Source organism: Malassezia vespertilionis, chromosome 3, assembly GCF_029542925.1.
Source record: "Malassezia vespertilionis chromosome 3, complete sequence".
In the NCBI taxonomy this organism is placed as follows: domain Eukaryota; kingdom Fungi; phylum Basidiomycota; class Malasseziomycetes; order Malasseziales; family Malasseziaceae; genus Malassezia; species Malassezia vespertilionis.
In genome coordinates, this window is record NC_079249.1 from 850,822 (window position 1) to 875,466 (window position 24,645).

Below are 24,645 nucleotides of genomic sequence, written 5' to 3' on the forward strand. Positions count from 1 at the left end.
ACGCTCGCAGCCAGCATGAGTGCCCACGTCGAACTGTTTACGACGTCGATACAAGGAAATCCGGCGCTTCGGTTGCGCCATGATCGATATGTGATGGTGCTAAAGGCATTCAAGGTACGATCGTGTCTACTGACCCCAGATCCCATTCGTATTTCATGACCTTGCGTCGGACGAGGACGCCAAACGCCGCTGGCGGCGCAAGGTGCGTTGCGCGTGAAATGCTTACGCCAGGCGCTCGATGCACAGCTCCCTGGACTTCTTGTGCACAACGAATGGCGTGGCACCTTTGAAGAATTTGACAATGCTGTTGAGCACGGGGAGTTGGTCCCGTTTCTGAAAATGCGGCCCGAAGCGACCTCGGCGAAAGCCGCCGCTGCCGCGGCGCTACCAGCGTCGGCTCCGCACGAAGGCGGTGCAAAGCTTCCGCCTGCACCGACTTTGTTGGCAACGCCTGCTGGACCGGGCCAACGTACGCTTGCGGACGAAGAGGATATGCTTGCATCGATATTACCGCAGGGGACGAAATTGAGCGACAACGATGTAGACACATTGCTTCGAGATCTTAGCAAGCCTTTGGATCGCGCGCCGCGCAAAGACTCTTTGCCGACAGTGCCCGCAGCGGAGCCCAAGGTACAACCCGCACGCCAGGCTACGACGCATCCCCACTACGATCCGCAGGCGTACAGCTCGCGCAATCTTGCAGCGGAAGCTGCGCGCACGATTGGAGCAGAACCGGGATCCAAGACGACTGCTCCGAGGATGACGCTCAAAAGTATGCCATTGAAGCAGATATTGGAAGAGCGCCGAGCGCGGCAGGCCAAGACAGAGTCCACACGCAAGAACGACGAACTGTTCCGCAGCTTGGGGCTAGAGGATGTACATATTTCCGATGATCAGGCAGATGCGCTACTGGAGCGCGGGACAGTGCCCGTATTATCAAGCCATGCTGCGTCGAAGCGTGTGGATGCGAAAGAGCCAGTGGAACCGGTAGTACACAACGACATGGCGATAGACAAGGCGACTGCGGAGCATGGCCAGATGGATACAAGCGATCTATCGGTTGCAGAAGCTATCCCAATAAAGATGGACGCAGTGGATGCTGCAAGCGTGGCAAGAGAGGGTGCCAAGGAATTGGGTGACGCAGTGGTTATGCCCAAAGATGATGGTGCGGGTATTTTTGAAAAGGTGCAAACTGCGCCGACCGATGCTGTACCGACGCCAAACATACCGCTCTCAAAGCATTTGGCAACGCGCAATGAAAAGGCGTTGCCAGATGCGCCCGCCGCCATCTTGACAATGCCCAACGTAAGGAGAACCTCTGGTGCAGCAAAGACAATCTTGACATTGACCAAGAAAAAGGCATTTCTAGCTGCGCCACCACCTATTTCTGCACTGTCCAAGGAGGATGCTGCATTGGACGTGGAAAAGAACAAACAGCAAAGCTCTTCTACGCCTACGCCTGGGACCATTGCTCGTGGCGGCAACGTGGATGACAGTGCTATGGCGCATCCCTCCGACGTTGGCAACATGGACGATAAGCAAGTGCCACAACCTGCCTTGCCAGAGGCACCGGGCATGCCAAAGGATTTCGGCTTGGAGGATGATCGCTCAAGTAGTACGACCAGCCAGCCCGGTGCTTGCCTTGCATTGAACGAGCTGCACAATTCAAACCGCGACGCAGCCGTGCCAAACGTATCGCAAAGTATGGCCAAGGAGACTGCTTGCGACAGGGCAGTATCACGCCTAGCGCCGCTTTTGGAACAAGAGAGAGTAGCGGCTCCCATGGCCCTTGGGAGCCGCGGAAGCACTCAGCAAAGCAATGATCTAGCGACGCCTACGTCCAACACACCAGAAGAGCATTTGCACAAGAGCGCAGTTGCCCTTGCAAAAGATGCACTGCAAGAAGCAGTCAAGAGTGCGTCGGACCAATCAAGTGCAGAAAAGGGCGCAGGGGAAAACGAGAAGGCGGCTAAGAGCAGTGTGGCCGTTGCATCCCGGCCGGCTACAACGAGCGATGCAAGCGAGACCTTGACTCTCTCCAGTGTATCGCAAAAATTCGCACCAACCTCGAGCGCTAGCGGCATCGATGCAGCGATGGGCACAAGCCAGCCTGTTGAAAATGCAGAAACGATGGAAGGCGTGTTTGACCATGCCGATACGTACGCTGTCCAGGACGCGCAAGCAGCGGTGCCATCGCCAAACGTACCCGCACAGGCTTTTTGCGCACGAGACACGCCTGTGCTGGACACTGCCATGCACTCGAGCGAGCCCTCCGCTCACGCGTCGAAATCATCTGCAGACAGCAACAGCTTGCCTGCTCAACGCACAGCAACGCAGCCATGTAATGCACCCGAACTCGCAAAGAACGTCGCGCCTGTACATAACGACAGCCCATGCATTACAGACGGCGCTGCAGTGGCCGAGAAAGATGGCATCGCGCAAACGAATGCGAGACTGCTACAACAGGCGCGCGCTGCAGCGTTTACCGAGCAGCCTACACAGACATTCGACAACGTACAAAGCGTTGGTTTTGCACAGCAAGACGTAGTGCCAAGCACCGCCATTGTTCCCAACGAGCCGAGCAAATTGCCGGCAAACGCCGAGCCTGTGACGGGCAGTGGCAAGTCGGAAACTGCGCGTGGAGAAGGAGAATCTGTACCTGCTCATGCGTCCACGGCGCCAGCGTCCGACGCTGCAAGCGACGCCAAAGCCGCGAAGGCTAAAGCAGAAGCAGCCGTCATTGCCGCACTTGCAAAGCACGCGTCTGGTACCAAGGAGGCGCAGAAAAGTGCAAAGGCGAGCTCGCCAAGCGTCGAGCCACGACCTGACACGTCCGCCAGAGCTACGACTACGGAAAAGGATGTTTCTGTCAGCATGGGCGATGCAGATGCAGAGCCCAGCTTGTCGCATGACAAGCGTACGGCGGAGCATTTGCAGCAAGATACTGCGCAGAATGCACACCGTACCACCCACATCACCACTCCCGCACTTCTCGCAAATAGGCTTGTCTCGTCCAGCCCAGGACGACCGAGCGCGTCGTCCAATGCGAGTACACCGTTCATGCCTACACGCTCGGCAGCATCGCCCATTATCCACACCCAATCCTCTGCACGACAGAAATCCACATATTCTGTGGGCACCGGACCACTCGCCGGGCACGGCGAAGAGTCGAGCGAGGACGAAGCGCCAGAAGACAGCGTGCCGGACCTGTGGGTCTTCAAGACCAAGACCAACGCGAAGCGCACCTCGTTCGGCAACGTATCACAATGGGAATCGGACCACCCCAGCGAGACGTCGGGGTCCGTCGACGAGCAAAAGATGGATGCTCACGATACAGGGGCGCTGCAGAAAGATGACTCTGCGCCAGCGAATGCTCCGCACAGAGCCACAACGCCGACGCCACCAGACACAGCGTCCATGCTGCCAAAGAGTCCGGCGTCACAGCGGCATGACAGCCAGACAATGCCCAAGAGCTTGCGCAACTCCAAGCCGCGCACGCCGCAGCGATCCGATGTCTTTCGCACGGTCCCTGCGTCCCTTTTGGATGAAATGGAAGTGCTTTCTTTGAGCCACGATGCGCGCCTGACGCCAGAGCGTGTGCCTGTGACGCCAGAGCGTGTGCAGCAGCAGCGCAGCAAGGAGGCGCACGGCGCAAACGACGACTGGCTGGTTGGTAATGCAGAGAAGCACGCCGTCGTTCTTGAGAATGTGTTCCCCCAAGCCATTCCGCACATGCAGAAAAGTCCGCGCCCGGCACTCCACCAAGTGTTACACACGCCTTTCTCTACCAATGCACTGCACGACGGGCTGGAGACGAGCGGGGTGGCGCTGGATGCTGGGCATGAGTCTCAAGCGATTCCGGTGCAGAGCGCCAAAGGCAGTCTAGACACACACCGCGCCGAGGACGATGGCGCAAGCGCTGTTTGTACGCCGCCAAAGCTGCAGTCGCGGCCGCGGAAACCATCCGGACCGCGCTTGGCCACGCCGGAATCGAATACGGCGGCGCAATCGGCAGAGACGACGGAAGCGCCGAGCCCGCTGAAGGGCGGTGCCGAGAGCGAGACGGTGTCGGGGATGAAACTAGATCAGGCGCCGGCCAAACGCACCCATAAGAAGTCACTGAGCCAAGTCATGCAAGAAGCCGATGCATTCTTGCAAGAGTGGTCTACATAGATGTGGATAAATTGCATACTCATGACGTGATTGGACATGTATAGGTAGTATGTACGTGCTACGACGCCTCATCACCATTCGAAAAATCGTACAGGCGGTCGCTGCCCATAAATCCACGACCGCGAGCGCCCCCCTCACGCTCAGGAATGACTTGGTATAGTTGTGGGGGCGGACCGGAAGGAGGAGGGCCTGTAGGGTGTGCATGGCTGGGCGGCTGCTTGCGTAGTTCAATATGCGCAGGTGTGTCGAGCCCTTCTGGAACGGACTGCATGCCAGACGGAGTAATGAGGCCAGAAGCGGTGGGTGCGCTCTCGATCTCGACGCCTGCCGTTCCGCCAAGATCCGCTTCTTCTTCTTCTTCCTCTTCTTCCTCTTCTTCCTCTTCCTCTTCTTCCTCTCCCTCCTCTTCCTCTTCCTCTTCCTCATCGTACTCCTCCGGCTCCATCTCGCCCCAGTATTCACGTGGCCCAGAAACAGCTGCGCTTTGTGCCGACTCTGGACACTCCTGCTCGCCAAAGACATCGCCATACAAAGGATTCCCATTCTGATCGAGCGGCGGGCGTCCCCAGCCTCCTGGATGGAAGCCCCACTGAGCACCTTTGGGGATCGGTGCATTCAGGCCGGGAATGCGCAGGTGTGGATAGCTCGGCGGCGGGCCGTGGCGCTGCATCGCAATAAGCCACGGCAGCGGCGCAAGAGGCGGAATGGAAAGTGCCTCCTTCAGCGCAGCCGATACTTCGCCAGGCCGGCGCTTCCGCATGCCCACCTCAAACTCTTTCCCCTCGTAGTACGTCTCGCCATACTGCGACAAAGTAGGCTTCGTCTGGAACTTGAAGAAAGCGTCGTGCAACTTTTGGTAGTCGATATCCATACGCCCCAGCTTGGGCTGTACGCGCTCGCGCGTCTTGGCCTTGACTGATTTCTCCACGTTGGACGCATTGATCGATTCGCGCAACGACGAAATGCCGGTTTCGGCAATGTACGAGGGTAGTTCGTAGCGCTTCTTGGCCATGCCGCGGCGCTGGGACAAATATTCGCGTTTTGCGCCCCAGTGCAACGGCACAGGCACGGCGTTGCGCACTGTGCGCAAATGCACAAGAAGACACGGATCTGCTGCAGCGGTATCTGCCCATTCGACCAGCTCGGGATGGTCCACCATTTGCTTCAATTCTGCCGCGCTCATGCGCGCCATTTGGCGCTGCCGACGCCGAGAAAGAGGGAACGCCATTTTGGCTTTTTCCTCCTCGTCGTCCATATCTTCGTCTGAATAGATAACTTCGCCTTTGGACTGTGCATCCCCTTCCTCTTCCGTGGGTGGCTGGTAGCGCTCCAAGACGTTGGCGAATTGTGCTGCGAGTAGCCCATCCACATGCGGCGCTACAATTTCCATCGGCTCGGCGGGTGCGGTGTCCGTCCGCACGGGCTCAACATGCTGAGGCGGCGAAACATGTCCCTCTGACCGCTGCTGCTTCTTCTTCGCGCGCCGCTTGGCATTCTTCGAGAGCGCCGCTGGCATCGTCGCCGCTGGCATCGTCGCGCACTGTCAAGGCGCTGCAGCGCACAATTCGGCCGAACCGCTGCCGCGCCGCGCGGGCATTGTGGAAAAACCCATTTTCGCTCCTTCTGCGCCAGCGTTCTTTTCTCGACAGACTGCTTGTCCACTCGCACCGACGATGCCGCCTGTTATAAAGCCAGAAGCGGTTCTGAAGCGCTCTGAAGAGCTGATCAATGTCGGCCAGGCGGGTGCCGCGTTGCAGGCGCTCCATGAGTTCACGTTTTCGCGCCGGTTCAAGCAGGGCCCGTCGTCCTCGCTCGAGCCTTTGATGGAGCGGTTCATGGAGCTTTGTGTCGACCAGCGCCGTGGCCGCGCCGCGAAAGATGCACTGGTGCAGTACAAGAATGCGTTTCAAAACACGGATTCCCAGTCGATTTGGAACGTGATCAACCATTTCATCAAGCTCGCCGATGCAAAGGTGAGCGAGGCGCGCAGCCGTGCGGATGCCGCCGCGGAAGAGCTCGACGTTGACGACCTGGAAGAGAGCGAGACGCCCGAAAGCATTTTGCTCGGCAGCGTCAGCCAGGACCAGGAGCGCGACCGTACGGACCGCACACTGGTCACGCCCTGGCTCAAGTTCCTCTGGGAAGCATACCGCACCGCGCTTGACATACTGAAAAACAATACTCGTCTCGAGACTGCGTACGAGCAAATTTCTGATCAAGCGCTGCGCTTTTGCCTTCTGTACCAGCGCAAATCCGAGTTCCGCCGCCTTTGCGAGGTGCTCCGCCAGCACCTCCAGAGTGTCGCGCGCTCTGCCCATCACACCAATGCGATTGATTTCTCCGATCCTGAAACACTCCAGCGCCACCTTGACACTCGTTTCACGCAGCTCACCATTGCTGTCGAGCTGGAGCTCTGGCAAGAGGCGTTCCGCAGTGTGGAAGATGTGCATAATTTGTTGACCATTGCCAAGAAAGCGCCCAAGCCCGCCATGATGGCGAATTACTACGAGAAACTCACGCGCATTTTTATTGTCTCTGACAACCACTTGTTCCATGCAGCCGCGTGGAACAGGTATTATGCACTCGCGCGCCTCACTGCACACAGCGAGGAAGAACAGGCGCGCATGGCCTCTTTTGTGCTTTTGAGTGCATTGGCCGTTCCCGTGATTGCCTCTACAGCCCCTGGCACGGGCAACTTGAACAAAGGACGCACCGACTTTTTGCAGACGGACTCGGAGACGCGCCAGCGCACCGGCCGTCTCAATGCGCTGCTTGGGCTTGGCCGTACGCCCACGCGTGCGGGCCTTTTGCGCGAGGCATTGAACCGCAATGTTTTGCGCCGCGTGCATCCAGAGCTGCGTAACCTCTACCATATCCTCGAGGTCGAGTTCCATCCCCTCTCTATCTGTGCCAAGATCGAGCCCATTCTGCGCCAAGTGGCACAGGACCCCGACATGGCAAAATACGTCAAGCCACTTCACTCCGTTGTACTCACGCGTCTTTTGCAGCAGCTGAGCCAAGTGTACGATTCTGTCAAGCTCCAGCAGGTCATGGAGCTTGTTGGCGCGTTCAAAGCGCCGTACCACTACGGCGCCGCAGACATTGAAAAGTTTTGCTTGAACGCGTGCAAGCGCGGCCATCTCAACCTGAGGATTGACCATGTCTCGCAGGCGATTACCTTCCAGGACGATGTGTTTGCAGCCGATGTGCATCCGGCCGTGAGCGGCGCTGGCGACAAGGATTTGGTGCGTCTGCAAGCGACGCCTTCGGAGCTCGTCCGCACGCAGCTCGCACGCCTCGCCGAGAATCTGGACACCACGCTCCGTGTGGTGGACAAGGATACGCTCGGCGCAGCACAAGATATTCGCAACGCCGCATTTGGCCGCGCAATTGCCGAGGCAGACAAGGAGCACCAACTTGCCATGGACCGCAAGGTGAAGCTCGAGCGCCGCAAGGAACTCTTGCGCGAGATGGCGAAGAAAAAGGAGGAGGAAGAGGCCGTGGCCAAGGCCGAGCGTCTGCGCGAGCAAGCAGAAGCCGAGCAGCGCCGCTTCGCCGAAGAGGCGCGCCGCCGCGAGCTCGAGCATGTGCGCAAAGAGATGGAGGCGGCAAAGCTGGAAGAGGCGCGCAAGATGGCGCAGTCCCTCAAGGAGAAGGGCGGCCTCAAACTCAGCGAGGAAGAGTTTGCCAGCCTCGACACGGAAAAGCTCGTCCAGCTCCAAGTCGAGCAGATCGAGCGCGAAAAACGCGAACTGAGCGACAAGCTGCGCACTGTGCAACGCCGTATGGACCATATCGAGCGCGCCTACCGCCGCGAAGAGCAGCCATTGCTCGCTGCTGACTACGAACGGCAGCAGAAAGTGGATCTGGAGAACCACAAGCTTGCCAGGGAGGGCTTGCTTGTGGCTGCGCGAGAGCGCTTCGAACGCGATATGGCGATGAAGAAGCTCTTGATGAATGTCGCGCCGGACTATGAGAATATGAAAAACATGCTGCTCGGCAAGCGATGTGCTTTGTACGATGAGCAATGTGCCCAGGCGCAGAACGAGATCGAAAAGGAGAAGGAGCAGCGCCGCGCCGTGCACATCCGGATGCGCGAGGAGGAAGAGAAGCGCCGCGAAGAGGAGGAAGAGGAGCGCAAGCACTTTGCCGAGGAAGAGGAGCGCATGGCGCAGGAGCAGGAGCGCATGGCCGAACAGGCACGCGCCGATGCACAGCACCGTGCTGAACTCGACGCGCGAAAACACGCGGAAGTAGAGGAGCGCGAGAATTTGCTGCGCCAGCAGGCCGAGAAGCAGGCTGCACAACAGGCCAAGGCACAGGAACGCCTGGACAGGGAACGCCACGCGTCCACACAACAGCCCGACGGGGGGGTTTGGCGGCGAGGCGGCGCTGCGGCGCCCACAAGCGGCGCTAGCGACCCCATGTTTGCCAACCGCCGCTACCGCCCTGGCGACTTGTCGCGCAACACGGAGCCCCGTACGATGGAGCCCCGCGCCATGGAGCCCCGTGCGCCAAGCAAGCCATCCGAGAGCAGCGGCAGGTACGTGCCGGGCACGTTTTCGCGTATGCGCCAATCCGCGGGTGGCAATGCGCCGGATGCTCCTGCAAGGACTGCGGCGGAGCCGCCAGCAAAAAACGACGATGGCTTTACGCCTGTCAAGCCACGGAACAGTGGAGCGTACCGTCCGCCCAGTGCGCGTTAACGCTGCACTGCCATGGAACTGCATAGAAATGTAGCGCACGCTATATAATAAGTGTCATTGGGCCACGACGCGCTTGGCGCACCGGTGGAGGTTGGGCTGGCGCAATTCGCAAGATTGGTCCTTTTGGTCTGCGCCGCCGACCATGGCAAACGATGCGGGCCATCGTGCGGATACCCCCCCGGAGGCGGTCCCAGAGCAGAGATACGAAATGCAAAGCACGGCGTCTTTGCTAATGCAGACGCTACCGATGCTCATCGTGGCGCTCCTAGGTCTCTTGCTCTCCGGTGCTGTGCTCGCCAACATCACGCATTGGAGCGCGTTCTCCAAGGTAGACAAGTTTTTCATCCTGGTCCCCATCATGATGAATCTAAAAGGGAATTTAGAGCTGAACCTGTCTCTGCGTATGTCTACAGCAGTACGTCTTGCACACTACTTACCCAGGCAAATATCGGCGAGCTTGACAATCGGCGGACGCGTCGCGCAATCGTTTTGGGAAACATGGCACTGCTCCAAGCACAAGCGTTGATTGTCGCTTTTGCCGCTGGCATCCTGTCTTTTATTTTAGGGAGCCATGATCGCTCCCCCTCCGATGCGAATGTCCACGCACGAGGCCAAGTACATACCCCGGGCCATGCCTCAATGGACCGCGCCGCGCGGCTACAAAATGGCTACTTTGAATTTGCACTTGTGCTTGCTGTATCCATGCTTGCAGCGTCGCTGTCCTCTGCCGTGCAAGGCATGAACCTTTGTGCGCTTGTCATTCTGTCGCGGTGCAGCAAGATGAATCCAGACAACACCGTCGTGCCCATTGCAGGCTCGCTTGGCGATTTGATCGCCATTACAATGCTGGGGCTCCTGGCCGCGGGAATGCTACAGTTTGAGGGCACTGGCATTGCGACTGTTGTCTTTTCGCTGCTCATTATACTGTGCATTGTGTTTCTTGTGGTCACGCTGCGTAATGCCTACGTGCACGAACTGGTCGCGCACGGCTGGACGCCGTTGTTCTCCGCGGCGCTCATTAGCTCTTTTGCCGGCGTGCTACTCGACAAGAATGCCGCACGCTTCGAGGGATTGCCGCTGCTATCTCCCATAGTCGCGGGGCTTCCCGGCGTTGCTGCTGCGATCCTTGTCTCGAGCATGTCTTCTGCACTGCACAGCGGCAATGTGGTTGCGCCCACGCGAAGTGTGACGCAGGGCGAGTATGTGCCGCTGACACAGCGCGGCGCACCCGAGCGCCCAGCAGCGTCCAGTGTGGGCCACGGCATATTAGCGCAAGTCCTCGCCTCGCTGCGGCCTTGTGCGCCATTGCAAGGATGGCGACTTCCCATCTTTTTGCTTCTATCCACCTCGGGTGTCCAGATTGGGTTTGTATTTCTACTGCGGCTCCTTGGCTTTCTGCGCTTTGGGTGGCTGTTTGGGGTCTTGTTTTCTGTCCTGACGGTGCTACTAATTTGCACTGCGCTGTGCATGTCCCACTGGCTCTGCTTTTTCCTATGGTACTGGGACTTTGATCCCGATACGTCCTGCATGCCGTACGTCACGGCCATTATCGACTTGCTCGGCCAGCTGCTGCTCTTTGCGCTCTTTGCAGCCGTGAGTTACATGAGCGACCCTGTGAAGACACACTAGATATGTACTATAGTTGCGCAGACTCCTCGCCAAACGCAGCTACTGCCGCATGCGGATCGTCGGCAAATCGAATAAAGAGGCCCTGCAGCTCGGCCATGCTGACACCGCCGCGCGAAGCGGGACGTTGCAAGCGTGCACTGCCGGCTCCCTCGCGCGGATAGCCGTCCGGCGTGAGATGCAGTGCTTCGCGCCGGCGCTGCGTCGCTTTTGCGGCGTGCACGACTAATGCATCCGCAAGCGTGTGCAGTTCCGTGGTGGTTTTGGACAGTGCTTCACGGTAGTAGTCTGTATCTGCGTCGGGCGCCTGTGCGTGCTGTGCGTGGCTGAATTCGCGAGGGTCGTGTCCGCGCGCGCGGCGCGCCGCAGAGACTCGCTCTTCGAGCCTATCGCTAAAGTAGAAGCGAATGAGCAACTCGCGCACCTGCTCCGGCGTCGCATCGCCCAACTCGCGGATCATATCCACACGGCCCGGCCGAATGAGGGCAGCGTCGAGGCGCTCCAGGTGGTTCGTCGTCATGAAAATGATGCGCGACTCGCCCGATGCGACGCCGTCGAGCGCATTGAGCAGGCCTGAGAAGGTCACGTTGGGCTGGTATCCATCCGCGTACCGTTCTGGCGCATCCGCGTTCCTGCCTTGGAACGCTGCATCTACGTCCTCCAGCAGCATGATACTCCGCTCTGGCGCATTCGAGAGCAAATGATTCAGGCGATCGTCGGTCATGCCTCGCTCGGCGAGGTTCAGCAAACAGATGTTAAAATCCAGCGCGCCGGCAAGCGCAGTAATAAACGATGTTTTGCCCGAGCCTGGCGCACCGTGCAAAAGGTAGCCCCGCCGGTAGGGAATACCGCGCTTGGCATACCACGGGCCGCGCTGCAAAAATCGCTGTACGTCGTGCACCAACTCCTCCTTGCAGCTTTCCGGCAACACGACGCTGTCCAATTCGCGCACTCGGCGTGGATGGCCGAACGGCTGCCACTCGACGCCCCAGCTCGTAAAGAGCAGCGTCTTGCCTTGTGTGGACGCAAGCGCAAGCTGTCGTGCATCGTTGAGCAGCTGGTGAAAGAGGCTCGCGTGCGGCGCGAGTGTCGTGAGCGTCACGGTTTCCCACGGCGCGCCGTTGGAAAGATCGACCATTTTTCCGTTGCGCTCGCGCTCCAGACGAATCCACACGCCGCGGTACCGAAACCAGTGTGTGCCGGGGCCAGGAACGAGCGAAAATGTGGCAACGCCGCGCTCGGCGCCGCTTGCAGCCGCCCGCCTCGTCGGTTCTTCGTACTGCGTATCTACGGCAAGATCACGACTGATGATGCGTACAGGCGATACACTCCCGCTTCCTGCACGCAAAGGATCGTGTACCTCGCTTTCGTACGCATGCCCGTCGTGCGTACCTTTGAGCGGCGCCTTGGAAAAGCCTAAAAACGCCAGCAGGGACTCGCGCGGCAGTTTTCCATTGTTGGCTTTGCGCCGCAGCGCCTGGGCCTGGGCCTGTGCACCTACCCAGTGCAGAAACCAGGGGTGGGCACGGTCTTTCGAAGGGATCTCGAGCGATACGAGCATGCGTCGCTGCGCGAATCGCGCGCCCAATGTAATCAGCCCTTTGGAGTACGCAAGCGCACCGCCAAAAAGCATCAGGCCAAAGCCTGCAGAAAAGTAGGGGTTCCCGTCGATGACCGAACCCAGAAAGCCAGACACGCCGCCCCCTGCGCGCGGTTCCGCGCGCGGATCGGCTGTCGGTGCCTGCACCGACGCGGTGGATGCCATCGGTGGAGGAAGCCCCAGCGGCTGGATACATCACGTGAATTCATGACTATGGTATTACGGGTCGTCGTGCGTGCCATGGGGAGAGGGGGGCATGTCTTTTGGTTCCCTTTCGGGGGACAAGCGCCGAATGACATTGTCCCACATGGACATTTCACGCGTAGGAGAGGGTATATGGGCTTGCACAGAGGAGGAGCTCGCATGGTGGGATCCGCGTGGACTTCCGTCGTCCGACAGAAATGGATTTGCATTCCGCAATGCCCGACGTCTTGCTGCAGAAGACGACGCAGAAAGCGGGGTCAAGTGGATGTCGTACTCACTGTCAGCAACGTCGCGATCGAATAAATTCTCGCGGGACATTGGGGGCGTCGCGCTGCCCAGCGTGTCGAGTCGGGTGTCGATGGTGACTTTCGGGCGCGCGGGCATTGTGTCGCCCTCGACTGTGATGGTGGGAAAACCACGCTCATCGCTGGGAATTGCGATGCGCGTGTAGATCTCCTCGCCAGCACGAGCGGCAAGGAAGCGGCGACGGAGGTAGACTGTACGAAGCATGCCCCGGACGCGCTCCAAGGAAATGATGCTGTCGATACGGTCGATGAGCGCGCGGCGGTCAATAAACTCGGCAATCTCCATATTCGTTGGCTTTGTGCACATTTTGTTGTAGGCAAGGATAAAAAGCATCGAGGTAAACGAGATGCCTTTGCCTTTGTCGGACAAAAGCGCTTCGTGGTACATCCGGTTCAGCCGCTGGCGCCGCATCGCCAAGTCTTCCGAGTCCATGGAGCGCAGCACAGACTCGAGCTTGTCCAAATCAACGCCACTCTCAATGTGGACGGACGCTATGTTTGCATCGGGCCACTCAAACGAGAAAGGCATCAAGGTATCGTTGCGTGTCGTACTCCGTGTGGGCGAAAGATTGCTCGAGGTGGTGTCCGATTCGCGGCTGCGCGGCCTGCGCAAACTCCGGGGACTGCGAGGGAGATGGAGCCCAAGTCGGGTCCATCCGCTGGATACGGGCGACGGCGGTTCACTCGTCCTCTCTGGCACGCGTGTCTTTTTCAAAATAGCGTCGATGCGCGCGTCCGCTGGATAGAGACGCACGTCAAACATGCCCGTCAGCTGGCTGAGGAACGCAATGATTTGGTCGCGCTGGATGTAGCCATGACCTTGGGGATCGAATTTACGCCACGCATCTTTGATCATGCGCATCTGTTCGCGCGATAGCGCAGTGCTTCCTTGCAAATGGTACACGTAGGAAAAGTTCTCCACCACAGTACCCGTAAACATGTTGAGAAAAATAAACATGGAGATAATGTTCCAGGTGATGAACAAAAAGTAGGCCCAAGCCAAACTGCCGCAGTCTGACTCCAAATAGTTACTGGACGGCGTGCAAATCGGCGGCTGCACGGTATAGTCGTGCATGTACCCATTCCAGCCTTCGCCTGTAGACGTCATGAACAAAAATACCAATGTACCCCACAAAGAAGACAAATTCTTCGCGTGGGTTTCATTTTGGCCCCACTTGGTGAGGCCAAAGATTTCCACGAGCATGATGGCCCACACAAAAAACATGGTGAGCCACAAGAGGAAAATACTGAAGATGGCAGGGAGACTGCCAATGGCCGTCTTGAACAGCTGGTTCAATGCATCGTTGCGCTGGACTAGCTTGAGCGCGACGCCGGTAAGAAATATTTTTTGGAGCTGCGCGTAGACTTTGGTCGAGTCGGGGAGGACCAAGGCGGGAATGGTGGTTCCTAACACGCCGCACACAACCACAACGTCGTACCAGTTCCATAGATTGCGTCGGAACCCAGAAAAACCAAGCCCAACCAGCGTAACGATAATGTCAAGCAGGTAGACAAGGCCACAGATGATAAAGATGCCGCTGCGTAAACGGCGGGCCCAAAAACTATCGTCAAAGCTTTGCGTCATGAGGATGATCAAGATGCACAAGTGCATCAGCGTCATGGAACGCAGCCACCAGCCTTTCTTCTTGGTCGCTGCGTTGTAGCACCACTTGGCAAACGCATTGGTTGGGATATTCTTAGGCCGCTTCGAGGCACCTTGGCGCAACAGCTGGCGTTTTAGGTCCACCCATTGTCGCTGCTCAGTCGTAAGGTACGCCGCGCCAGAGTATCGCTGGAAGTTTTCGATAATCACAGAGACAAACAGAGTCAAGACACTCACCGCTCCGATCAAATTGTAAATCAGGAAAAAGATGGCATTGTGCTGAGAATGGTCCGCTTGTGGCTGCTGGTCTCGGCCCACAATGCTCATTGCGGCCGTCATGACGTTGATCCAGCCTTCCAAAGAGACGATCTCAAAAAGGATCAACAGCGAGCTCTTAAAGTCGTCAAAGGAATACATACTGCCTTGCGTGGGATTTTTCCATGCTCTTGGCGCAAGAAACGCCCAGTTTAGGGGCTGCGAAGAGTATTCGCCGTGGCAGTCCAGCTTGGTCAGTATGCCAGGACTGTCGTCGTTGCATGCGTAGAGCAGGCCGGCAAACAAGTTCTGTCCCCAGACGGCGTAGGGGATAATGTACAAGAGCGCAAGCATGGCCGCGTCCAAAATACGGCCAGCACCGGCAATCATGACGGCATGGAACGTATCGCGCATAAGGGACGACAAATTAATAAGGCGCAATACACGGAGAGCTTTCAGTGCGCGCGTAAAGTTGGAGACACCGCCAACAACGACAAACTCGCTGATAACATTGATCAAAATCGCGATAAACACAAACATGTCCAAAAGGTTCCAGATGTTGTATATGTACGCATTGGGAGTGAAGATGAATCCATCCGCAATTGTTTTCACAAAAAACTCGAGCACAAAAATGACAGAGAGACTCAGCTCCACGCCAGAGAACCACGTTTTAAAGATGGTTCCGTGCTCGGCGTAGTAATGCTTCCTGTACTTGGGCGTCGCAATCCCTGCTGCGACAACAGAGCCAACAATGGCACCAAATATTATCGTCTGGAAGATGTAGTTGCGGAGACGGGACATTGGGCGGCCAAAGAGACGCTCGCCGTGGGAGCACGGCGTCAACGTCTGGCAAAAGCGGCGGATTGGGTTCCGACTACTAAACATAAACCAAGAGCGATCGTACATGGGATACTCGGCAATCGTTCGGGCGAGTTGAATGCGCTCATTGTGCGGCTGATTCGCATAGTTCTCCAAAAACCCCTGGCGATCTTGGTCCCCGTCTATCAAGCCGAGGTCTTCGCGCATGTTCCGAATGTTTTGCTGGCCCGCAAGTAAACGCGTTTCTTCGTCTTCTTCGTAGTATACATGCTCAAAATCATACATGGCAGGATGGTTGTTATTCCGGCCACGTCCACTCAGCATGCGCGCTTGGATCGATTTAAGATGCGCATGCTCGTGTGGTTTATCCAAGCGGAGCATGCGCTGCAAAGTATCCATCGCCTGGCCCGCACGGTCTGGTGTGACAAGCTGCATGAACAGACTGCGCGGCTCGTCCTCGTCTTTTTCAGGAGACGCTCCAGCAATGGCACTCACCGACATAAGATGGCTCGGTGCCTCTGCTTCGCCCTGTGCCGCCAATTGGGGTAGCGCACGCTGTGCTCGAAATGGGCTCCACATTTGCATAAACTTGACCATACGTGATTGCGGCACAGGCTCCGATCGCCGAAGGTACCGCTCCATCTGTCGCTTGTACTTGTCGCCTTCGGCAACGCGAAAGTTTTCATTGATTACGGCAATAAGCATTTGGAGCACGATAAAGTTGGCAAAAATGAACCAGCACACAAGAAAGATACCCGAGATGACTTGTTGGTTAAACCGTTTTTCACTGCTAATCACATTGAGCAGCACATGTGTCCAGTTTTCTGAGGAAAAAATTTGGTAGACGCCCAGGAAGCCATTGAAAAGCTGCTTCCAGACCATTTCTTCTTGCTCGCCCTCGACACTTACATCCCGAATATCGCCACGGAAGAGCTGGATACTGAACAGTGCTGCCATGAAAATCATCATCAACAAAAAAACAATCATGTTCAATAAACCACTCACGGAACCAACGACACGCAAAAGCATCAGCCGCATGCGTGGGATCGCGGCAATCACACGGTAAAAGCGGGCCAATTGAAAAAAGGTCAGCCAGGGGTACCACCCAGATCTGTGTACAACAGGGATCTGAATGATGCTGGTAATCACTGCAAGGAAAAAATCTAGCAGGTTATGGCGCCGCCGGAAAAACTCTTGCGCTGTGCCGTCCAGTGCGTAGGCAACGAAGCGCAAGACAATCTCCACGTCAAAAGCGATGGTAAGGCCTCGTTCGGCGCGTCTTCGCCACAATACCGTGTCTGGGTATTGGTAAGAGGATTGGGAGCCTTGGATGCCAAGACTCAGGATAATCGCAACCAACCACAAATACTTGGTCCAGCCCCAAAGTCGCTTGTACATCTGTGCTTTATGCCATTGCTGTCGTCGTGCGTGCTGCGCTGGAGGTTGCTGCTGCTCGGCAGCGACCTGTTCTTCTTCTCCGTGAATCGTAATCGCAGCAAACGCACTGTGCTGCGTTTGGGCACTGAGCGAAGCAAATGAATGGGATATCACAGCGACAAATAAGTTGGCCAGCCAGAAATTGAGCAGCATAATACCGAAAATGAAATAAATCACGGCGCTGTAATAGTCTGCATCGATCATATCATACATGATATCTGACCAGCCATTGAGCGAGATGACAACAAAGACCTCGAGAAGAGAGGTAAACACATTGTCAAAGCTCAGCACATTGTTGTACGGATTCTCGGCTTGCTCGACACACAACTGTCCGTAGGGACAAATGTACCCTTTGGGATGATTGTCGGTAAAACCACCGTCAAACTCGACATGTCCCATTTTCGCAGAACTGTTGCGCGGATCCCACGATCCGCCACAAATCTGGCTCAATGTATAATTCATCCCCGGCTCGTTATTCAAGTCGCCGATCCATACGCATCGTCGGCGGTAGGAGCCTTCAAAACTCTGCGTGCCGATAATCGCAAATAAAAGTACGAAGAACAACATGAAGTAGGCAACGCGGAACAAGAGAGGCGCAACTCGTTTCAACGAGAGCAGGATGGTTGCCGTACCATCCGGCACCATCATAAGGCGCGCACATCGCAATACGGAGAGCGCTCGGAACAAGTAAATATGACGGTTTGGCATAGTCTGCGTGTGAGAGATTTGCAAACTGAGCGCAATCCAGTAGGAAATGATGGAGATGATATCCACGCGTTGCCAGCTGTGGCGAAGGTAGGCTCGGTTTGTCATTTCCGCTGGGTCGCCCGTAATGGAATGCGTAAATCGCACGCAAACAGTGAGAAAAGAGCGCCAGACGGTAAAAAAAGGGCTGCGCTCTTCTGCATACGAGCGCGCGTAGGGTACAGTGAAAGGCGCACCAATTCGATGGTCCACATTTCCGTAAACGTCCTGCCTGCCTCTGGCAACGCCTTCAGTGGGCTGAAAGCGGCTGGTGTGCGAATCTGTGTATTCGCGTGCGAGTGGGCCGTACGGATACATTTCACGCTTCAGAAAGCGGCGCAGTTGCATAAGCCACTGGCCCAGTACGTATCGCGTGTTGCTTTGCATGTGCAGAGGCACTTCGTCGTGCTCCAACCCCTCCTTACTGGACTCAGACGCAACGGATCCTCTGCGTCCTTGAGCGTTTGTAAGCGGCGGCGGATCAATCAAGAGTCCAGAAACAATGATTCGCGCACCCATTTCCATGGTATAGATAGAAAAAACGACAAGCAAAACCACTGCCTCGGGGCCGCTGAGCCAGTCGTCGAGCAGTGGGTGCTTAACCACGTTTCGGCTTGAAGAGATAATGAGCACAACTAGCTGCATCACAATTATAGCTAGTATCAGTGGCTCAAACCACCACGAAAAGAGGAGCCGGGCCAACATGACGCGCAGTGGATGCGTCGGGCCAAAGTACATGAGCGTCTTGCCACGCAGCTGCTCGTGAAGTGGAACTGTGTGTAGCGGCACGCTACTCTCTCTTGTCTCCTTCATGGGAAGCCATTGTTGCTCAGCAGCGTCGCTGGTGTTCCGCCGCGAGAACTTGTGCGTGTTTCGCAACTGCTCATTAGCCTGCGATACAGCATGACGCGAAGAATCAACAAGATTGTGGAAGAAGTCAGAAAGACGCGCTTCGGATCGCCTCGCGTGGCGCAAACAATGCCGCGAATGGGTGGTTTCATCGCGGCTCTCCTCGTCGTCTGGTCCATAGGGTGCTTGACTGTGTTCATCGATCCCATCTGTGGGCAAGTATTCTGACCAGCCAGCACTCTTTTGGTTGGCCAATAAACTGGCGTGGTCTGCGCCATTCTCGATATCGTCTGACGAGAGTTGGTATGCTTCAAACGCATCGAGAAGAACGCTCGAAGAAGAGTAGCGAGGGTTTGTATCGGAGCGTTTCGTCGTTACAGAAGGCTCGTATTCAAAGTCATCACTCAAGTGTTCACGTTCTTCATAGTTGTCCAAAAAATGCTTCTCGTCTGCTTGCGAAAAGCTAAGTCTTTGTCGAGGCAACGTATCCTGCGCCGGCCGATGCCGACTGCGTTGTCGGCGGAGCATTGGTCGGTTCCTATTCGCATAAGAAGTAGATATCGACTCCGGACTTGACCATACCCGGTCCAGATCCGCGCCCAGATCGACGCTCGAAGGGGCGCGCGACGAAGACGCCGGCGAGACAAGCGGCTCTCGAACCTGTTGCCTGGCAGGAAACTGCGTCGGCTGGGCAGAGCCGCTCGGCATAATAGGCTCTTGTCGTTCTGTGCCATCAATAGAGCTGCGGCTATGCATGGTATGTTACTGCACGCATGGGCGCATCTATTAAGCCCCTCGTCAAAGTACCAGAGCTGCTGGCACAGCGCGATTGCAGCGTGGCGGGGCTGCAATGCGCACATTTCGTCCAATCAAGAACGTGTTTCGGCGGGGCTGTGGAGCATGTGTAAAATACAGCAACTGGGAAGAGCTACGGCGCGGCATCGGGTCCGGTAATGTCTGGGGTGAGTATAAGAGGAGTACAAACAGTCTGCGTGTTCCGCCGCACGGTATTCTGGCGTAAGCAATCAGTAACGACAACGTACCGGCCATGAGTTCGGCTACTGTCTCGCGTGCTTCGTCGCTGGAGTCAGTCGCGTCCAGTACATACAATTCAGTAAGATCACCAGAAAACAACGATTCACGTTTGTACATGTCTAGGAATGCATTGCGCTTGCGAAGACGGTCGTACTGGTCTGCCGTGCGTTTGAACAGACCCGCAATGCCCGTATGATTTGCAAGCATTAAGCCACTCACACGGTGTGAGCTCGCCACGTACGGGCTGCGGCGCGAAAGCGCGACTTGAATACTTGCAGGGCCCCACGGTACAAAGCTCGCCAAATGCCGCTCCCGGATCCGAAGCAGGCTCTTGTGCACATCGCGCGGGTCGACGTCGCCCTGGATAATATTCATGACCGACATGTAGCAACTGGACTTGCTTGCCCCAGAAATGCTCACCATCCTGTTCTTGGGCTGCAGAAGACGACGCATCACATCAAGCACCGTCGTTTTCATTGTGTCCTTGCCGCGATCCACCGTGTCGGAAGTGAATGGTGTGTAGGAGGTCATAAGGAAATGCGCGCGCGGCGAGGGGATTAGCGACGCGAGGATTCCTACCAAGTCGTTGTTCATGTAGCCGGGGTAGCGCAGTGTTGTCGTCGAAGCGCTCATAACTGTGCTTACAAGCTGGTTGGTCTGGCTGTACGATGGGTTCTGCAGGTGCAGTCTGTCGCTCGCAATGCGGCTGAGTTGTGCATTGTCCAGCACGATAACGCTGTCCGCATTGTTCACAAGGCGCTTCATTGTAAGCACAGAGTTGTACGGCTGCACCACCACATCCGACGTTTCTTCCGAGTTAGGAAATACACTGTATGTTTGAAGCTGTTTTTTTGGGAACGCGTCGTTCAAACGTTCCATCAAAAACGAACCGAGCCCCGACCCTGTACCCCCTGCAATAGAATGTAACAGAAAAAAACCGCCGAGACTATCGCTGCCATCCGCCTCGCGATCGACCATCTCAATCAGCTCGTCGGCAACCTTCTCGCCCGCTGCGTATCCTTGCGCCCAGTTATTGCCCGCTCCGCCCCCGGACTGGTTGCTGTATACATTCTCAGGGTTATACAAGCTCTTGTATGGGCCTGTCATTATGTTATTGATCACTCGAGGCTCAAGATCAACTAGAATTGCGCGGGGAATATAATGTTCGTCGTCCGCCTGGTAGAAGAACACATCTTTGCGGTCTTCTGCAAGGCCTTCCGATGCGTACTCCTCCAGTGTACCATCCTGCGCTATACCATGCTCACGGCACAAATTCTCCCAAAACTGGGACCCTATTTGGTTGCCGCATTGGCCCGCTTGCAGCGTAATAATTTCGCGCGGCATCTCCGCACGGCAAGCAGCGTTGCTGTTGCGCGCTACGCGCTTCATTTTGAGTCACGTGAATGCCCATGTGCCGCAAGGAAAAAAGGCAGGCGGGCCACCGGCTTTTTTTCTTAGCGTGCACGTCTTGCGTACGTGCATTTAGAAAGAAAAGAAAGATGGCATTCGGTATGCATTGTCTGCATTGAAAACTTACAACTAGGTGATCGTGGACGTGGTGCGCCTCGTGGACGCGGCGGTTTTGGCCGCGGCGCACCTGGCGGTATGCGCGGCGGACGCGGTGGAGGTATGGGAACTCGTGGTGGCATGCGTGGCGGTGGCATGCGTGGTGGTGGCATGCGCGGCGGTCGCGGCGGCGGTCGCGGCGGCGGTCGCGGCGGCGGTCGTGGTGGTGCAAGAGGCGCGCGTGGCGGCTCCAATGTTGTTGTCAAGCCTCATCGTCATGAAGGTGTCTTTGTTGCGGAGGGCAAGGAGCACTTGTTGGTGACCAAGAATCTGGCGCCTGGCGACTCTGTGTATGGCGAGAAGCGTGTTTCTGTTGAGTCACCTGCAAATGAGGATGGCGTCCCTGCTACAAAGATTGAGTACCGCGTGTGGAACCCATTCCGTTCGAAGCTCGCTGCGGGTGTGCTTGGTGGTCTGGACAATATTCACATCAAGCCTGGCGCCAAGGTGCTTTACCTCGGCGCTGCAAGCGGCACAAGTGTGAGTCATGTTGCCGATATCGTGGGACCTGATGGCATTGTATACGCAGTCGAATTCTCGCACCGGTCAGGTCGTGACTTGATCAATATGGCGAAGAAACGGACAAATGTGATTCCCATTATTGAGGATGCTCGCCACCCGGCCAAGTACCGCATGCTCGTCGGCAGTGTGGATGTCATTTTTGCCGATGTCGCACAGCCCGACCAGGCGCGCATTGTTGCATACAACGCGGAATACTTTTTGAAAAACGGAGGAAATGTTGTCATTTCGATCAAAGCCAGCTGTATCGATTCTACTGCTGTGCCGGAGGCTGTTTTTGCAGAGGAGGTGAATAAACTGAAGAAGAGCGTACGTGCTTGGCTCCCCGTTGTCTTACATCAGTCTTTCCGCCCAAGGGAGCAGCTTACGCTGGAGCCTTATGAGCGTGACCACGCTATGCTGGTGGCACAATACCAGAGGGTACGTATTAGGTGCAGTTTACTGACATTCCCAGCATAAGTGAATGTAGACGTACTCTAGTTTTAGCATCGTGATTGTTTCGAGCATGTACGCAGCTGTAAAGTATGCATACCATACTAAAAGTTAAAAAAACGACCCATGCTGGAATCGAACCAGCGACCTTAGAGTTTTGGAGTCGTACACACGACCAGTTTAACAGCTCCACGTGCTAACCACTGTACCAATGGGTCAAAGACTGATCAAGAAACTACACATAGAGCATTAAAAGTGGTGGTAACGCCAGAAAGCGGCTTCCACACTGCATTGCTTGCATTCGTTGCGTCGTACGTCTTTTCAATTTCACTTAAAACTAAAAGAGCTTAAAACTTGAATACCTGCTCGGCCTTAAAGCCAGATTCAGCAAGCACACCGACAAGAGGGCCTTGGTCCGTGACGCTCTTCTTGGCACCGCTGACGGCATTCATCAGACCAGGGGGTCCACAAACAAATATCTTTGTGTTCTCAGTGGGCTTGGGAAGCTTCTCTTGGACGTCTTTAGCACCAATGTTGCCCTTGCCACCCTGCCAGTTGGGGGGGGCATTATCCAAGTAGTGCACAATGGTGAAGCGCGGGTCCTTGTTCAAAGAATCAAATTTGTCGCGGAGAAGAATGTCTTCCTCTGCCTTATTTCCGTAAAGAACCGTGGCTTTCGTCTTGTCGTCAGGGTTGCTAGCGATGCGCGAGATAAGCTGCCATATGGGAGTAATACCAGAGCCTCCCGCAATCAAACCAATATGGTCAAACTCGTTCGGCTTGTATTCAAACTTAGGGAGCGGACCTTTCACACGGAGTTGATCTCCGGGCTTGAGCGTTTTCAAGTATTCAGTCATCTTACCGTTCGGGTAATGCTTGATAAGCAGTTCCATAATTCCCTTGGTCTCCGGTGCGCTAATCGGAGTGTAAGGGCGGAACACGGGGTTGCCCTTGCCATCCTTAGGTTCGTCTTCTGCTCCACGGACGAGGATAGCGGATGCGACAAAAACACCAGACCTCTTGTTGTCGGGGAGCTCAAAGACGTAGATCGAGGAGTCATGGTTGTACGGTTTCACCTCAAGCAATTTGAGCGCATTAAACGCAGAACTCGAAAGGGCTGTCTCGTCAGAGTCAGCATTAACCTGCGAAATTGCAAGCTTCATGTTGCCGTTGAAGCCGCCCATAGAGTACCAGGCTGCAATACCAGCAACACCGCCGAGCGCAAAATAAAGACCAACATTCGAGGAAGGAGCCTTGGGGGTAGCAGAGTACTGGCGTAGATTCACGCTCGCAAGCGCGTTCTTACGCAGTGCACTCCGGGCAGCAGAGCACGAAGTAGAAATAGCCGAGCGGAATAGCATTTCAAGGTGATTCGATAAAGGAAATGGCCCGCGAGCCTGCATCCTTATATGCCATGTGATTATATAATATGACGTCATCGAGCGAGCATTACATAATGCCACAACAAGCGCACGGACGCCTAAAATTTGTGAGCCTGTTCAGCGCTGTAACCGACGTCGGCTAGCGCGCCTTCCCTTGGTGAGGTGTCGTTAGGCTCACGCTTGGGCCCAATTATAGACCGAATTTGACCGGAAGGGCCGGAAACGAAAACCTTGGTTTTCGCTCCGAGCGATGGAGCCGGTAGATGCTTCTTGATCTCCTCTGCAGTGATGTAGCCTTTCTCGCCATTCCAATTCGCGGGAGGATTGTCCAAGTAATGAATGATATTAAAACGCTTGTCTTTGGCAAGCTCGTTGAGCTGTCTGCGGAGCAGTATATCTGCCTCTGTCTTGTTGCCAAACAGGAGCGTCACTTTGGTGGCATCGTCAGGATTGCTGGCGATGGCAGAGAGTACCTGCCACATGGGAGCAATGCCCGTACCACCTGCAATCATACCGATGTGATCAAACTCGTTCGCCTTGTAGGGAAATTTTTCACGTGGACCTTTCACTAAAATTTCATCGCCAGGTCGGAGGGAAAGGAGGTGCTGCGTCATTTTGCCCTCAGGGTAGTGCTTGATCAGGAGCTCAAATTCGCCCCTTGTATGCGGCGGGTTTAAAGGAGTGTAGCCTCGGGCAAGAGGCTCGCCAAAGTCATTTTTTGGCGTACCATCAGCGCCCATCACTGCCACAGCACATGCGACATGCGCGCCTGAAACATTGCCACTTGGAAGCTCAAACACATAGAGCGAGGTATCGTGATTGTGAGGATCGATGCGCTTCAATCTAAACTTGCGAAATTCCTCTTTGTGAAATGCAGGCTCGCCGTGAGCGCCAGCGTCGAGCAATTGGGACGTGGGCTCCCTGTCGAACTTATGGAGTGCAAAGTACCCAGCAACCCCAACCAGGACGCCAAATGTGAAGTACTTAGTCATGTTTCCTCGTGATGGCACACCCTGCTTGGGGTTGCGGCTAGGAAGCGTACCACTCTTTGTATCCATGGGCTTGCTTGCATTGTCGGTACCAGGTGTGGTTGTGCTATACCTGCACATAGACACCATCGACGATGCTGCGATCGATTTGCGTACCAGCACCCGGATATTGGCACTCATGGTCGCACAGGGAATTCGCGCCAACATGATCGTCGTGGCTGTTAAGAATGCAGCTCATTGCAGGGACCGAAAATTACTGCTCGCCCGATCGCCCCAGATTAAATGGCGCGGCGTAGCTGCGACTGCACACTTGGGAATTGCAGCGAATGCAGTTGGCGACGGGAAGTATATACATTGTACAAACTACTTCAGCGGGGTATGGTACAAGTGTAGGAAAGCCA

General features: G+C 55.9%; 10 protein-coding genes and 1 non-coding gene across 11 annotated transcripts; 4 read left to right on the forward strand and 7 right to left on the reverse strand.

The window, feature by feature from the left end:
- Positions 1 to 93: 93 nt before the first annotated feature.
- MVES1_001916 (uncharacterized protein) lies at positions 94 to 4,173 on the forward strand (the record flags this gene model as incomplete). The annotated part of the gene is made up of 3 exons (XM_056206751.1): positions 94 to 114; positions 140 to 202; positions 232 to 4,173. The coding sequence occupies 3 exons, from the start codon at positions 94 to 96 to the stop codon at positions 4,171 to 4,173; spliced, it is 4,026 nt and encodes a 1,341-aa protein (XP_056062726.1).
- A 58-nt stretch (positions 4,174 to 4,231) lies between these two features.
- MVES1_001917 (uncharacterized protein) lies at positions 4,232 to 5,689 on the reverse strand (the record flags this gene model as incomplete). Its single annotated transcript, XM_056206752.1, has 1 exon — positions 4,232 to 5,689. One exon carries the CDS (start codon positions 5,687 to 5,689, stop codon positions 4,232 to 4,234), a length of 1,458 nt encoding a protein of 485 aa, XP_056062727.1.
- Positions 5,690 to 5,846: 157 nt separating this feature from the next.
- On the forward strand, positions 5,847 to 8,879 carry TIF32 (eukaryotic translation initiation factor 3 subunit A; the record flags this gene model as incomplete). The annotated part of the gene is made up of 1 exon (XM_056206753.1): positions 5,847 to 8,879. One exon carries the CDS (start codon positions 5,847 to 5,849, stop codon positions 8,877 to 8,879), a length of 3,033 nt encoding a protein of 1,010 aa, XP_056062728.1.
- A 142-nt stretch (positions 8,880 to 9,021) lies between these two features.
- On the forward strand, positions 9,022 to 10,508 carry MVES1_001919 (uncharacterized protein; the record flags this gene model as incomplete). The annotated part of the gene is made up of 2 exons (XM_056206754.1): positions 9,022 to 9,294; positions 9,321 to 10,508. The coding sequence occupies 2 exons, from the start codon at positions 9,022 to 9,024 to the stop codon at positions 10,506 to 10,508; spliced, it is 1,461 nt and encodes a 486-aa protein (XP_056062729.1).
- Positions 10,509 to 10,515: 7 nt separating this feature from the next.
- BCS1 (Complex III assembly protein translocase and chaperone) lies at positions 10,516 to 12,270 on the reverse strand (the record flags this gene model as incomplete). The annotated part of the gene is made up of 1 exon (XM_056206755.1): positions 10,516 to 12,270. One exon carries the CDS (start codon positions 12,268 to 12,270, stop codon positions 10,516 to 10,518), a length of 1,755 nt encoding a protein of 584 aa, XP_056062730.1.
- A 54-nt stretch (positions 12,271 to 12,324) lies between these two features.
- Positions 12,325 to 18,901, reverse strand: CCH1 (calcium channel protein; the record flags this gene model as incomplete). The annotated part of the gene is made up of 2 exons (XM_056206756.1): positions 12,325 to 18,790; positions 18,894 to 18,901. The coding sequence occupies 2 exons, from the start codon at positions 18,899 to 18,901 to the stop codon at positions 12,325 to 12,327; spliced, it is 6,474 nt and encodes a 2,157-aa protein (XP_056062731.1).
- Positions 18,902 to 19,249: 348 nt separating this feature from the next.
- On the reverse strand, positions 19,250 to 20,700 carry TUB4 (gamma-tubulin; the record flags this gene model as incomplete). The annotated part of the gene is made up of 4 exons (XM_056206757.1): positions 19,250 to 19,278; positions 19,307 to 19,333; positions 19,365 to 19,402; positions 19,430 to 20,700. The coding sequence occupies 4 exons, from the start codon at positions 20,698 to 20,700 to the stop codon at positions 19,250 to 19,252; spliced, it is 1,365 nt and encodes a 454-aa protein (XP_056062732.1).
- Positions 20,701 to 21,003: 303 nt separating this feature from the next.
- Positions 21,004 to 21,904, forward strand: NOP1 (Small subunit processome complex component; the record flags this gene model as incomplete). Its single annotated transcript, XM_056206758.1, has 2 exons — positions 21,004 to 21,861; positions 21,896 to 21,904. 2 exons carry the CDS (start codon positions 21,004 to 21,006, stop codon positions 21,902 to 21,904), a joined length of 867 nt encoding a protein of 288 aa, XP_056062733.1.
- An 89-nt stretch (positions 21,905 to 21,993) lies between these two features.
- On the reverse strand, positions 21,994 to 22,091 carry MVES1_001924. Its single transcript has one exon. It is a non-coding gene; the product is annotated as a tRNA-Asn (tRNA).
- Positions 22,092 to 22,220: 129 nt separating this feature from the next.
- MVES1_001925 (cytochrome-b5 reductase) lies at positions 22,221 to 23,234 on the reverse strand (the record flags this gene model as incomplete). The annotated part of the gene is made up of 1 exon (XM_056206759.1): positions 22,221 to 23,234. The coding sequence occupies one exon, from the start codon at positions 23,232 to 23,234 to the stop codon at positions 22,221 to 22,223; it is 1,014 nt and encodes a 337-aa protein (XP_056062734.1).
- Positions 23,235 to 23,353: 119 nt separating this feature from the next.
- MVES1_001926 (cytochrome-b5 reductase) lies at positions 23,354 to 24,424 on the reverse strand (the record flags this gene model as incomplete). Its single annotated transcript, XM_056206760.1, has 1 exon — positions 23,354 to 24,424. The coding sequence occupies one exon, from the start codon at positions 24,422 to 24,424 to the stop codon at positions 23,354 to 23,356; it is 1,071 nt and encodes a 356-aa protein (XP_056062735.1).
- Between the last annotated feature and the right edge of the window lie 221 nt (positions 24,425 to 24,645).